Source organism: Caloenas nicobarica, chromosome 18, assembly GCF_036013445.1.
Source record: "Caloenas nicobarica isolate bCalNic1 chromosome 18, bCalNic1.hap1, whole genome shotgun sequence".
Classification (NCBI taxonomy): Eukaryota; Metazoa; Chordata; class Aves; order Columbiformes; family Columbidae; genus Caloenas; species Caloenas nicobarica.
The window spans coordinates 2,419,911-2,430,683 of NC_088262.1; the positions used below are offsets into that span (position 1 = coordinate 2,419,911).

At 47.2% G+C, this 10,773-nt stretch overlaps 1 protein-coding gene across 1 annotated transcript in view; it reads right to left on the reverse strand.

Moving 5' to 3' along the window:
* The window catches only part of MAP2K6 (mitogen-activated protein kinase kinase 6), a 48,243-nt gene extending 37,925 nt beyond the window's left edge, over positions 1 to 10,318 (reverse strand). The window contains exon 1 of the mRNA XM_065647699.1: positions 10,027 to 10,318. Coding sequence (XP_065503771.1) covers positions 10,027 to 10,042 — 16 coding nt within the window. The 5' untranslated portion in view covers positions 10,043 to 10,318. The remainder of the gene's footprint in view (positions 1 to 10,026) is intronic.
* Between the last annotated feature and the right edge of the window lie 455 nt (positions 10,319 to 10,773).

Sequence of the window (10,773 nt, forward strand, 5' to 3'; positions counted from 1 at the left end):
AGTCTCATTTTGCCAAGCACAGATTTAATTCATTCAGCATATTGTAGATGTTTGACGTTTAAACTACATTGCTACCAGCCATCTTCTACGGCTGATGTGCTGCATATAAAACTCGCGTTTATAATTTTCTGCTCATGAGTAAAGCCACCTTAGGACAAAATGAGAGATTTATGTTCCATAAAGAGAGAAGTGCCCATTGATTTGGTCATTTTGCAAGTTACAGAGTATAAATAACTTTTACGGCCAAATAGATACTGTGATTAAGTTTTCAACATGGCCAAGACTTTGACCGATCTGCCTTTGCGCTACCCGGTTAGACAGATCTCTTTTGCTTTTCTTTTTTTTCCATTTATTACCTTATTTGCTTGCTTTTGTACCAAAATTATTAAAGATGGTATTTGACAGTTCTGGACAGCACAGATGGGAGGAACTAACTCATGCTCCCTCTGCTGGCAATGCCTCCCAGTAAATGTGTAGGTCCTACTTTAAAAACACACAGGAACCCTATTGACAGCAAGAAGCCAAGGGCGGCCGCAGAAAAGCCCAACCCAGGTCCCCAGCACTGCAATTTTGGGCACTACCCCAAAAACTGGAGACACTGAGAGAACAACTGCACCAGGTCTGCACCATCAGCAACACCGGCCGGGCAAGAACCGGGGCTGCTCCACCACCACCCCGGAGCAGAGAGTCTGTCCCATCACGAACACAAAGTCTCGGTCCTGCAACCGCTTCAGCGATGTGTCTCCGCGCACGCAGGGCGGCTCTGGAAGCTCGTGAAGCTCTGCAGGGCCCAGCTCTTTCAAGTTCAAGAAGATTTTAGCCTGAGGTCAGAGAGCATGAACTTCCAGCTCTCCTTCCAGACACCTGCTAAGAGCACACGCTTGCACGCCATATAATAAAGCAAGCAGGATGTAAAGAACAAAAGCTTTTCCCTAGTTTTTATCATGCAATTTCATTTCAGTTTGGAAAACGTGTTGAAGAAATGCATTATGGCATAGTACCCTGGCAGAAGACAGAAAGTCTTGTCCTTTTTTTTTTTTTCCCTATAAAATGTCCCTGACACAACTGAGCAGATTTTTTTCTATCCACATATGTTCCCGTGGATCAAACCCCATCAGGTTACATCTCTCCACCCAATCTTCTAAATCAGGAGTTGTAAACACAAAACTCCCTTTATAAGTCTCTCTGTCAAAGCCTCTATACAGTTCCCTGGGCGAGGCTGAAAACTGTAGTTTCAGTTATATACATACATGCTCACAAATAGGCTGCTGCTTTCTAAGTTGCAGGAACAGATAAGCAGAAAGGGAGGGGGAAGAAGGAAAAAAAGAAAGAAAAAAAGGAAAAAAAAAAAAAGAAACCAAGAGAAAGCGGGGTAGTGTAAGTCATATACCCAGATCCATAATGTCCATCCTGCTTAGCAACCAGGACAAAATACATCCCCAACCTTGTAAATTCTTATGCGTGTGCTCAACCCCAAGCACATTCAGTCCCACTGACTCCTACAAAAGGACTTGTATGCTCCAAGTTCAGCACGTGCACAAGTAGTTTCAAGATCAGAGCATGAAAAAAAAAAATCCTATTTAGCTTCTCTTTCAAGAGGAAAGAAAAAAATTCTTCAGACCCCGCTCGTCCAAATGAGAGCCCTGCTTGGCTACAGCTGCTCTGCATCAGCTCTGATTCAACCTCCCAGATTGCTCCTTGTGTTTCAGCTGCAGAAATGCCTTTTTAAAGCAAGCTCCTGGAGGGGAAAAAAAAAAAAAAAAAAAAAAGACCCCCTTTTTTTGCAGGAGGTGCTGGCTGGGGAGATGCTCGCACAAGATGGGCCCAAATGAACGTGCTACGAGGTGAAGCGAAGGGCTGTTGGTGCTGGAAGCGCCGGCGTTGTCGGGAGCTCGGCGCAGGAAGAGCGCGGGGAGGAACGCTCTCCTATTGCAGGAAGCTGTTCCAGCCTCTGATCTGACATAGAGCTTCTGATTTCTTGCGGGGGAAGTACCAAATGTTTTTGAGGGGAAGAAAAAAAAGAAAAAAAAAAGAAAAAAATTTTTTATAAAAATCACATGCTCGGCTCTAAAGGAAGCTGCCTAATGACATGAATGAAACTGAAGCCACGTGTGGGAGCTGGCGGGGCCGCCCCGCTCAGGTGGCCACGGGCACCTCGCCAACCTGTCACCCCGCAGGGGTGCCAGCCCAGGGGTCCCTCTCCCTGCCAAAAAGGTGCTTGTTGTGCGTTTGTTCTTGTCTCCAGAAAGCGACTTACTACTATTCATCTCTGAAAGCAGCGTCTGTGTCACCCGCCCCAGCTGCCAGGGGCTATTTTGGGCTCTTCCTCCAGCTCAGATGCTGCCATCGGGGGGGCTGGTTCGCGACATTATTTGACACGGTGCATCGCACCGGTCTGGTCTTTCGGTTAATTTGTAAAACTGATTCCTTGGCAGGAATTCAAGTTCTTGGTAGAGATGTTCCAAGTTTCATTAGCAATGAGCAAATTGCTGGTGTCCTTGGGAAAGGTAAGGAAGTCAGACTCTATGTTAATTGCCTTTATTTTTTTTTTTTCTAGAGGGTATCTCCCAAAGGACAACTCTATGCCACGTAGAATGGCTCTCTGGTTACATAAGTGCCTGTATATATAATGGCTGTCAAGGCTTATTGCATAGGTATCTGAGTAAACTTCAGTTTTAAGTATGTTTACTATTTTATCAGACTTTGTGCTTTATTTGAGCCAAGCACTCCTTGTCTCTAGCTGGGTTTCTCCTAGTAGGTTATTAGGAGATTACGGTTTCCATCTCTTAAAAAGCAGAAAGCACTTTGGAGCAGGTTGGAAAAACAACAGTATCTGGAGCCTTGCTTTTCTTCTCCTTTAATAGGCTACTCTGTCAACCCTCTGCTTGCTAAATGGGAGAAAAATCTGTGGGCATGCAGTGAAGGTCAATCTTGTGGTTTTTGAAAACATTTAATTAGTACAGTTAAGTACTGAGGTCTGCTTGGGAGTGAGCTGCTGCATTAACCATCAGCATCTTTCTGTTTGGAGAAGCAGACCTGCAGGAGGGGACTGGAGGTTAAGTCTACATCTCCACGTCCAAAACTTCAGTGGTGTTCAAGCTCAGGATGAAAACCGTTGCAGCTTCCCTCTCCTGTTGCTACCTCCAAAACCGGTGTGGGGTTTGGAAATGCAGCTCAGGTCTCTCTGCACATCACTAACAGCACCAGGTCCCAGATCCCGACCTGGTCGTGCAGGGGCTGGGCTGACCTGCTGCACCTTCAGGGACCCACCGGGGCTGCCAAAAGCCTTGTGCTGGGGCTTGTGCTTCTCCTGAGGCTTTTCTGCCAAGTGCTGAGGCTCAGTGCTTGAACAAACCTACTTAAGATGTAGCTTTGCCAAAAGCCCTTTGGGCATTTTGATGACAGCATGTGAAGTCACTGTCTTGTCCTTCCTGATGCATCTAACTGGAAAAAGGGGGACAGCTGTTCTCGGCTCCTACAGGTGTTTCACTCCTGGAATAAAACTACAATACATGTCACACATCTGTGCTTTAATCCCCGGGCAGAAGCTGCACAAACACTGGGATCGCAGGCTGGCAGTTCCTTTTGACAAGGCCACAGCATCAGCTGTTTGAGAGAAGAAATCAACTCCAGCCCTTTCAAAGCCAAATTTGGGGTTTATTGCTTCATACTTCTGCAGCATTGGAGATCCTAATTGTCAGCAATGAAAGCAGCCCTAGGAGGAAAGGGCTGTGTTGAAATGAAAGCTGGAAAGCGTGCCTCTAACTGGGAGCCAGTTGCCAGCACTGGAGAAGTGCCCCGGGAACACGGAGCTGGTGCCAAGGGCAGCGCTTGGTGCTGCACAAACCTGGAGCGGAAAGGACCTTCTCATCTCCTGCACCCCGGTTTTTCAGCGAACGTTTCAGCTCCTACGTGCAGGTACTTGCGTGAACATGCAAGTCCAGCCGGCTCTTACTGGGGCTCCTGTGTCTGAGAGATGGGAGATGCTGGGAGCTGATGGGAACAGATAGAATGGAGCAAGTTTGGGAAAGAAACCCAGTAATCAATGCTGGGTTTCCCCTCAAAATTCTCTGTCTCTATCTTTTTCCTGCTGGTACTCCAGCAAGGTTTCTGCCTTTGCCAGATGGGGACTTCCATTACTTTAGAGCTGTCAAAACAACAAAAGATGACTTTGAGTCATTTTCTATATCTGACCTTGAACTACTGGAGAAGCAATAAACATTCTTAAGAGGAATGATAACACAGAGTGAAGCTGTGATTTTTATAATATAACTTGTTGCTTGAGTGTCAAATAAGCCCTGCGGAAAGCGTATGAATGAGGAACCTGAGGATCAGCCCCGGTTGCAGGATGAAAATAAGCACAAAAGCACATTGCCTGGGACTTCCACAGAGGAATGGCCAGACGATGCTCTGAGGCCATTTGGCGCTGATAAGCATTGTTTCATTGAGTGCAATTACATATTTTTGTTTAGGAAAAGATTCTCCTTCAAAAGCAGCTACCAAGCCTATGCTGATTCAGCCTTCATTAAAGGCCTCTGACTGCAGACACAGTGAAGTGTTGACTCCTGTACTTATTTTCTATTGCTGCCTTATCTTTGGCATCTCATCTGCAACTTCTGCTGTTTTGTTGGGGTTTTTTTTCCACTGGTTTCATCTGAGTACAGTAAAAGTGGATGTTGCTTGGCCTTCAGTTCTTCTAATGGTTTTTGGTCTGCCCGGGTGCAGCCTAGGAAAATGCAGCCCCAATTATAAAGCTGCAAGCTAAGTAGGCTAACAAAACAGCAACAGCAAGAAACTGGATCAGCTCTGCTCCGTGAAGTTTTCCTGCTCAGACAGGAGAAAATGAAATGCTTTTTCTGTCTGCAATCTTTCTTATAAATATGAAACTCTATCTCAGCTGCAGAGGCTGCTCCCTCTGGCTGTTTTTGCACGATGCTCCCTGGGCTTCGCTGCCCTCAGCTTTTTGCAGCAGCCTCATAAGCTGTGGCCATTGCTCCTACAGCAACGGCGGGGGGACAGTAGCCTCGGTATCTCCTACCCCAAACTGCTCTCCTGATGCAGGTGGGTGCTGCTCGTACAAATTCAGGGCCCTACTTGACCGTGGGCTGCAAATCCCGAGAGATGTTCAGCGCCAGCTTTGCTAGAACCAGCAGCCCAAGATGCACAAGTGGCTTCTTGGAGCTTCCGTAAAGGATGTTCAGCATCTGTTTGCAACATCCTTAAAGGAAAGATGACTCAAAAGTGCTTTAGCACCTCAGAGACTTTCATGGTGGGATGAAGCCTTGAAAACATCAACTGAGCGTTTGGAATTCCTAGCTTACAAAGAAGGCTAGCTTTAATTTTGGCTTTGAGGCCAAAGCCCAACAAGCGAGAGTCTCAGGTTTCCCCTCTCCAAATTGTTTTATACTGAGCAGAAGACACTTTTCCATTCACACTTGTCAACATGCAGAATATTGTGGATTTGGAAGACAAAAGGGAGAGAAAAAAAAAGAATAAAAAACTTTTGTGAGTGGATCTGGAAATTGCCCTGAATGGCCTTCACCGCTCTGCCACCACAGACGATCCTGTCTCTGTCTCACGTGGCACAGCTCCAGGACCCCAGATCTGCGTTCCCGCTAACGTTGCTGTAGCTGATAATGTTAATATCTTCAACTCTTCCCAGACAGGCCCTGAGGAAGGGAGCTCAGGAACTATACAGGTAATGAAACTTTTTTTTTTTTTTTTTTTTTTTTAATTATAGCTCTCTCCACGTCTAAAATTAAAAGAACAGTCCTGCAACTTATCCGGCCACCGGAGACTGACTCAACACTTCACATAATGATGCTGCCAGAGGCCACACTGCCAGCTCAGACAATGCCGCGATTGTCCCCCAAAACGTGAGTGGCCACAGTAAGGGACAGCTGTGTGCCCTGGCTTTTACCCCTTTTTTACTCCTTTTTTACCCCTTTTGCCCACCGTCACCATGAAGGTGTGACCTGCTCCGGGTGCTTCGGCTCCCTGAGGGATGCACAAGTGACATCAAATGCACGTATGGTTTGAAAAAAAAATGTTAAAAAGAAGCTTTTTAGTCATCTCATAGATTTGCAACCACAGTACACAGAATTTGCACATCTGCCATGTGACTTTCAAGGTAATTGTGTTCCATTAATGCCAATACTCTTGGAGGAATGAAGTGTCTCATCCCTCTAAATTACTCCTGTGGTTTTAATTGAGTATCGTTTGCTTCACCTTAGTAGCTTGTGTATGTGTCATGGGAGGGAATTCACCCCAAAGGAAGCTCCATGTTTTGGTGACTACAGTAACAACCGAGCAACGCTCACTGTGGCAGTGAGAAACCTCAACTTTTTCAGCTGGGAGGAGAAAACAGATCTTTGCTCCTTTTTTCCCTTGCGCAACTTATCACTTTTATTGCTCCAATTACTTCTATAGTTTGAGCTTTTAAATGCCTGTGTCCTCCTGTCTAGCTGGTTTTCTTCCCCTGTTGGTTGATTCCTCCATTGCATGAGACTTTTAAACCTCTTTATAAACGCTTGACCCCGCTTAACCCAACGCACGTACCCAGGCACCTCCGTCACAAAAGCAGAGCGGGCAGCACATGAAAAAGAGCAATTAAAAAATAATAACTTTTAAAAGGCAACAACTTGAACTGAAATTGGGCTGTGTCTGCTGCTAGACTAGGCCTTGCTAGGCTTGCAATTCGCTTTGCAAAGCCTGGCCTTGCAAAGCCTGGCCTTGCCAAGCGCCGATGCCATGGGAGCGTGTTCACGGTGAGCGGCCAAGGTGGTGCTGACGAGGCAAACGGCACGTTGCACTAGCAACGGGAGCCTCGCGCTGCTCGCGGGTTCATTTTCTACCAGCAAAAACCTGCCACCTACCCAGGATGGCTTTAAAAAAATACATACATATAGCTAGCATTTAGGCTTTGCAGCTCTTCCACGGAGACTTCTAGCCGGAAAAAGAAAAGAGCGTTTTACGTAAAACGTGGTATTTTGAATAGGTGCAGGGCTTTTGGGCAAAGTCCATAGGGTGCATGTTCAGCCAGCATCACGTGGGCCGTAGTTCTCATAATGTCAGTAGCTCTTCTCGGCTAGAGCAGAAAAAATTGTATTTGAAACAACGAAGTCTAAGAATTAGGAATAAGATCAATGGGCAGCAATATTTAGTAGTTAAATGTACCTCACTTCCATGTACTATTCATGAATTAGTGCTCTAACGGGAACTGTTCCCCTTCCCTTTTCTATTTCAATGGAGAAATTTACATATTTGCAGGTTGCTTCTCTGATATGGGCTTTGTGAGTGAATAATTCTCCCATTACAATGAATTTTGAAGACTCTTGGACATATCTGCTGTCATAAGAGTTCAGATTTATACCCTCAGATTGTGTTTAGCTTGTAATTAATATGGACTTCTGCATTTTTTTCTCTTCCAGAATAATATCCTATTAGTCATGACTGCCAAATGTGCCACATTTGGGCAACGATTCAACTTCTTCTGAACTACCATCAACATCAAGTTCCACTTGTCCGGAGCAGACTCTTCTCTGAAGGTGAGAAACCACCTGCGGAGACCTGCTGTATTATATCTGGGGAAATCTTATTCTCTATAGATCGCTCCATCCAACTAAAAATACCATTTTGCAACTTAAAAGAGGGAATGAAGTCAGAAATGAGCAGAGGGTGAAATGCAGGACTTTGTCTTTCTAATTCCTCTGTATTTTGTTGACTGCAAAGTCTTAAGGAGTCCATCAGCGCACAGGTAACGTGGCTGACACCACAAGTGCGATGCTGGAGGCACCTGCTGGTCCCTGCTATGGAAAAGGTCAGAATTAACCTGTTGCTTCCAAACTTTGTGGAGTTTTACCTTCTCTGGCTGTGCAGAAAGCAGATCACCTTTTCTGCATGGCACAGGTAGGGTCCGAGGAGCAGTTCTGCCCTCTGAACTAGGCAAGATTCCTTGCAGGGAATCAAGTCTTAGCAAAGAATTACCCTCCCGATTACAATCCCCCTGACAAGCAGCATTAAAAAAAAAAAAAAAAAAAAAAAAAAAAAATTAATCTCTGGCAAATTCTCAGAACAACTTTGGAAATGAATCAAAGCAGGGAGAGGGCTGTGCAGCTCGGCAGCTGGCGGGAGCTCTGCGCAGGATTTGGGAAAGCTGACGAGGAACCTCCTGTGCAACACGTGAAAGCTGAGCCTAAACTGCAGATTATGTCTCCCTTAATTCATCCTGAAGAACGATACCTCTGGTGCAAACCCCGGAGCTGAAACCCTTCCCCAAGCAAAACCTCCGCCTGAACAGCTGAACTGGGAGAAGTTATGAGAGTCAGGAATTCAGCCTGAGCACACTCGTATTGCAGAGAGCGAGATGGACGGAAAACGGATTCAAGAATGATGCCATTCATGGAGATCGTGTTTTGTGGGTTGGCTACTTGGATTTTCCCATTTTCCTGGTACTGAGGAGGACGGATCAGGCCAGCGCTGGTGGACTAAGCAGCACCCAGGGCCACCAGGGCCAGTCCCTGCCCATCACCAGCTCCACAGGGTCAGGCTTTGCCACCCCGAGACTTTTTGGGGACCCCCGGGAAGCGGCTGCTCCCCTGCCCCCCCTGGGGCTCGCAGGGACCCTCCTGCGAGCAGCAGCGAGCCCTGGGTATCGTTCGGTGCAATTCTGCATTATCAAACTTCCTTGGCTCTTTCTATTGGAAACTTTTACAATTCTCTGCTTGGCTGGAAAAGATGACTGCAGCAAACCCAAATTAGGAATAAATTATACAACAACTTTACATTTTTCTTACAAAGGAAAACTGTGTGGCAAGAGCTGTGAAAGCACCTCCTTCCTATGTCCTCCCAGCAAGGCTTAGAGTGGAAGGCCACTGACTTCACAGATTTTTTTAAATTATTATTATTATTATTAAAAAAAAAAGCCCCAGTCCCAGTTTGGGAGCTGCTCTCCCACTGGGCCATGCACTGTCTCTCACCCCCCTACTCCCCAATATGTGCGGGGGCTGCAAAATGCACGGAGAGGCAGCTGCAATATCAAATCCAAACATTTAAAAGAAGCTCCAAAAAGCTGCATCTGTGTGGCCAGTCGCGGACATATGTGCATCTCTTTTCACAATGAATGGCCAGAGCAACTCCTTAAACATCTCAGCTCGGTCTTGCAGGGACTATTGCATTCCCACAGCATTTTTGCAATATAAAATTCTCCACATCCTCCCACACCCCCCCTCCCTTGCAGGACACAAGGCAAAGCCACCCCGGAATAATCATCAAGTTAAAAAGCAAAGAGCAAGCCTTCCCCACCGTGCTGGCAAAAAAAAAATAATAATTAAAAATCACTGTCATCCCCTACCCAAATACACCCCTCCCGCTCCATCCGAAGTACCGAGTCCCTGCTCCCAAATGCTAAATAAAGCAGCCCTTTGCATGCTTTTAGCGACCTGGTGTTACAAACCACACTGCTGCCTCTGACCAAAAGTTACCAAATATTAAAGGGGGGGGGAAGAAATCAGTGGAAAATGATCTCAGTCCTGGCACAAGAACAATACTTTCCCATGGAAACGTAGGTATATATTTAATTCCTGGTAACTCCACTCAAGTTTCACCTTTCATCTCCTCCACGGACTTCTTTAAAAGTTTCATTTAATTTTGCACTTGAAATTAGCTGCAATTCGCATGCATTGTGCCCATTTTGCATGCATATATACAGTAGCGAATGCATCTGCTCTTCAACACCCTTTATCTGTCCTGACTGTGCAAAAGGCAAAAAGGGCTCAGTAATCCCCGCAGAAGAATTCAAATAACGTCAATGCACAGCTGAACTGCAAGCCCTGCCTTACAGGAACTGTGTGTGTGAGTGTGTGTGTGTCTGCAAAAAGGCACATACTAAACAGGAAATGCAACTGAGAGCCATTGAAAGCCTCAAACTTCAAAATGCAATTGCATCCCGAAAAAATGCATGCATGCACTTAAAAATGCATGCACGACTTTTTGCATATTTGCAACGAACAGAAGTAGGAGCCTTACCTCTCGACTGAGACATTTTCCCCTTTGCTTTGGTGGGGGAGGGGAAGCACAAAAGACTTTGCCTTGCCTCTCTCTTCTGGAGCTAGTTTTGCAACAAAGATGCAAAACTGCAAGCGCTCAATCTTCATGCAACTGGAGTTTTCCTGACTTGCTGCAGCAGCTCTCCTTGCAGCGGGGCGAGGGGGGAGCCGTGCAATTGCACACTTTGCAGGGCAGCTTGCAGCGCCGGGGGGTTTCCTTCCCCCCCCCTGCTTTGCAATGGTAGGGAAGGCTCTTGCTGCACCTACATGATGGGCCAGGGCTGGCAGCTCAAAGCTCCAAACTTGGAGCTGGGGGCGCAGTGCGCAGGCGCGGTGCCGACGGCCGCCGCGCGGCCGCCTGGGCGCTGTAGTCCCGTTCGCCCGCCCCTTCCTGCAGGGGGCGGTGCGGGGCTGCGCGCCCGCGGAGGCTGCGCGGGGGCGGGGCGGAGCGCGCAGGGCGGGGGGTGCGGAAAGAGCGCGCGAGGCCGCGCAGGTAGCGCGCAAACGGCCGGGGCGCCGCGGTTGCGGCTTTTCCCGGCGATGCGCGCCTGCGGTTTCGGGGTGATGCGCGGAGGTGACGCGGGTCGGCGATGGGTCCGCATCGCCAGCTCGCTTTTTGTTGTTTGGGTTTTGGTTTGGTTTGGTTTTTTTCACCCCAAACCGCTGTGGCTGCGAGGGAACAGATCCGTGCCCTTCTGCATCCTTCCCGTCTTGCATCCTTCCCGTC